Here is a 3,530-nt window from a genome sequence, read left to right as displayed (position 1 = left end):
GCCATAGTATCCTAAGAAAATCACTGTAGATGGCCCATATCTGTTAATCATCTACAGTTACTTCATCCAAGTAATACCTCCTTTAAATGTGACAAACTGTTTGGTAAAAAAAAAACACAAACAACCAGCAAAAAATGGCAGTACTAGGACACTGCACTACAGTATAGTTTTTTTTTTTTTTTTTAAAAAAGCCTACACCACCCAATATTATGACAGTCCTGTTAACAGATATTAAAAGTATATCTTTTGACAAGTTCTATGGCAACAAACATGTGAAAGTAATACCGCAAACCAAAGCTACCAACACAGCACAATTAAATGCCAAATATTTTATTTTCAATATGCATACATAAGTTTAATATTCAGCAACTGCAATACATTGAATGTGTGCAGATGGTGTATGTTCAAGAAGTTAGCCTGGTGGCCATCCCATCTGACGACCTCCAAGAATATGTATATGCAGGTGGTAAACTGACTGACATCCATCTGGTCCATCATTCACCACTAGCCTAAAGCCATTTTTCAGTCCCTGCTGCTTGGCTACCTTCGCTGCAGTGCTCATGAGGTGGCCGAGCAACTGAAAGAGAGTCGAAGTTTCTTTATAGCACACTAAACATCTCGCCGCAACAGCGAGCTACAACCAAAATATATCACTTATCAAATCCAGTGAACATTAGCACAGTAAAAGGTGTAAGATCGGTGACAGAACAATCGGCTACCTTAACTGAACAGCATATGTATATTACCTGTTCATCACTATCACTTGATTCGGAAAGCCTTTGTATTGGTTTACGTGGAATAACTAGAAAGTGCGTAGGTGCCTGTGGATTAATATCCTGAAAGGCAACACACTGAAAAAGAAATCATAAGCTTATATCATTAACCCCTTTTTCCGTGGCAGACAAAAAAACTAAACGCTGATCATCATACCTGGTCATCTTCATAAATGAAATTACACGGAATTTCTTTTCTTAATATTTTGCCAAAAATAGTGTCGCCACCAGGTGTTGCCTGTCTAGCGCTTTCCACTTCTCCAGCCATTCTATAAATTTAGTTGAAAATTTCGTGAAATTCTTCTACTCGTTACATCCCCCCGCACATCGACATTACCTCTGAAACTATAACCCCCAAAATTCAATACGGCCATAGATGACTGCAGAATGCAGATACTGCGCAGCGTAGCTCAACGATATATCGACATGTCCTATATCCTTGTAAAAAGAGATCTAAGGATGAATAATGCTACTACTACTACATTTTACGTCGTTTTTGCGCTATGTAGCTCAAAGTTACATTCATATTTTACCTCGTTTTTGTGAGAACCCCGCATATACGCTGCAGTGCTCGTCTTTGACACGAAAGGCGAGACCCAGCTTAGTGCAAAATCCGTACAATTCGCACGTTTATTTATTTACATTTGATATATAAGCTGAATACCGGTATTTTCTTTGTGTCCGAGGACAATCATGTGAGTCAGATAAATTCGCCTCGAAAACTTTTTTAAGTCCAAAAACTAGAAGTAACATTTAAAATATTTTGATTGTATCAAAACTAGTACATGTGTCTTGACGTATTGTCTATTTCAGTAGGAGTGTATAGAGTCTGCATTTATCGTAAATTAACCCTATTTTTGAGCTTAAAAAGGATTCATGAAATCTCTTTTTGTATACTAAACGCCTCTGTTCTTAAGGGAAATGGTATGGTAATAATTTTAGCTTAACAAGTTCAGAAATTAAAATAAGAATCACAAAGCGTTTTTTAACGTTATTTGTTTCCTGTTCCATAAAACTTTGAACCAGCCACAACGCAGCCCCACTGTCAATGCTGTTCTTGCCCATGGGATAGATTAGAGATTAGATTAGATCCAGTTTTCGTTCCATAGATCCAAAAATGAGAGGATTCTCTTGAGTGGATACTGTCAAATGAGTGGAATCTGCTGCAAATGGGTATGTTGGGAGGGCTCCCAAGAGTCGTCTTCCAGGTTTACCAAAATACCTCGGGTACTATTCCCTCCTGTGGATCCTGACTCCTCTACAGGAACTACAATATCCATCACTGATCGTTCACTTCACTGTGAGCGGAGTGTCAGTGGTAGAGCTAGGAGTCCAGTACTGGGGAGACAGCGACCAGAGAGAACTCATGTTGTTATACCCATCTCCCTACCCTAGAGGTTTGAGCTGCTGACTTCACTTGAAGGGAATCCTTCTGTGTCCTGGGTCAAAAAGAATGGGTCTCTTAATCGTTGACAGCTCAAACGTACATTGAAAAAATGGAAACGGAAGCAAGGGGGGAGGGGGGGAATATCAGATGCACTCTGTGTCTATGCATGATGACCTCTTTCAACATGTTGAAGAAGTATTCTGGCAGCCACTATGGGAACAGGGTGCAACCAACAGAAGATTCTAGCCTACATTTGGAAAAAAAATGCCTGTCATCGAGTGTCTTACCTGGATAATCCAGTGTCTGGCAGAGAAGTTATCTAAGCTCCAAGATCATACTTGGACATATCCAGCGACTGGTAGAGAGGAATAACATGACCAGCCTTGATGTGGAATTTCAATGAAGCTCACTATTTGGAGCATTGTCCATAGAATTGATCCTGGCCCCTGGTTAAAATCTGAAAGGAAGGACTGAATCAGAGTCGTCGAAGGTTCTGCAACAAGCTAGGCAGCAACTTTCTAGAGTTAGGCCACAGAGTTGAGAACAATATGGTCCCTCTAAATGGGTCACGTATGCACTCCTCATCAGAGGCTGCAACTCAGACAGCTACCTGTATGTGGGTTGCACACAAGGTTTTTCTTAGATTATGTGGCTCTCCATCTAATCCAAACAACGACAGCTGTAAAATACCCAGAAGTATCAGTATAAAATGAAAAAAAGTGTGGCTTAGAGGTGAGAGTGTTAAAATCCTAGTCATCAACTATTAAATGATTCACTGCAAAATGCTGAAGTCTGAGACACTGCTAAAAAGCAGTGGGGCCCACATAATATTATGAATACAAAGCTTGTTAAAACCAAAATTGATAACAGTGATTTTTTTATAAATGTGAAGCATATGGCTAAAGGATAGTCTAACGGTAAATGGAGATGGTGTATTTGTCACAGAAGACAAGAAATTCAAATCCACCAAGATAGACACTGAATTGCATGCAAGACTGCCTGAGCAAGACTCAGTATCAAGGATAGGCATAAATTTATGATGGGATCCTTCTATCAGTCACCAGACTCACATCTAGATGTAATCATAAACGTTAGAGAAAAGTTAAGTTCACTAGTACAAGTTCTCGAAATATACTCTGATCATTAGAGGAGATTTTAATCATCCAACAATCAGTTGGGAAGAACATAATTTTGTAAGTGGTGGGTGTGACAAGATGTCCTGTGAAACATTACTAAATGTGTTATCTGAGAACTACCTAGAGCAGATTGTTCAGTAGCCCACTCATAATGGGAATATATTGGATCTAACAGCTACAAATAGATCTGACCTCTTTTAGGATGTCCACATGGAAACTCGTATTAGTGACCAC

At 39.4% G+C, this 3,530-nt stretch overlaps 1 protein-coding gene across 1 annotated transcript; it reads right to left on the bottom strand.

The window, feature by feature from the left end:
- Nucleotides 1-314: 314 nt before the first annotated feature.
- Nucleotides 315-1,157, bottom strand: LOC126471612 (adenosine 5'-monophosphoramidase HINT1). Its single transcript, XM_050099853.1, has 3 exons — nt 931-1,157; nt 747-851; nt 315-577 (listed from the first exon to the last, which is right to left on the bottom strand). Exons 1-3 carry the CDS (start codon nt 1,039-1,041, stop codon nt 413-415), a joined length of 381 nt encoding a protein of 126 aa, XP_049955810.1. The 5' UTR covers nt 1,042-1,157; the 3' UTR covers nt 315-412.
- Between the last annotated feature and the right edge of the window lie 2,373 nt (nt 1,158-3,530).

This window comes from Schistocerca serialis, chromosome 3 (assembly GCF_023864345.2).
Source record: "Schistocerca serialis cubense isolate TAMUIC-IGC-003099 chromosome 3, iqSchSeri2.2, whole genome shotgun sequence".
NCBI lineage: Eukaryota > Metazoa > Arthropoda > Insecta > Orthoptera > Acrididae > Schistocerca > Schistocerca serialis.
This window is presented reverse-complemented; position numbering and strand designations above follow the sequence as displayed.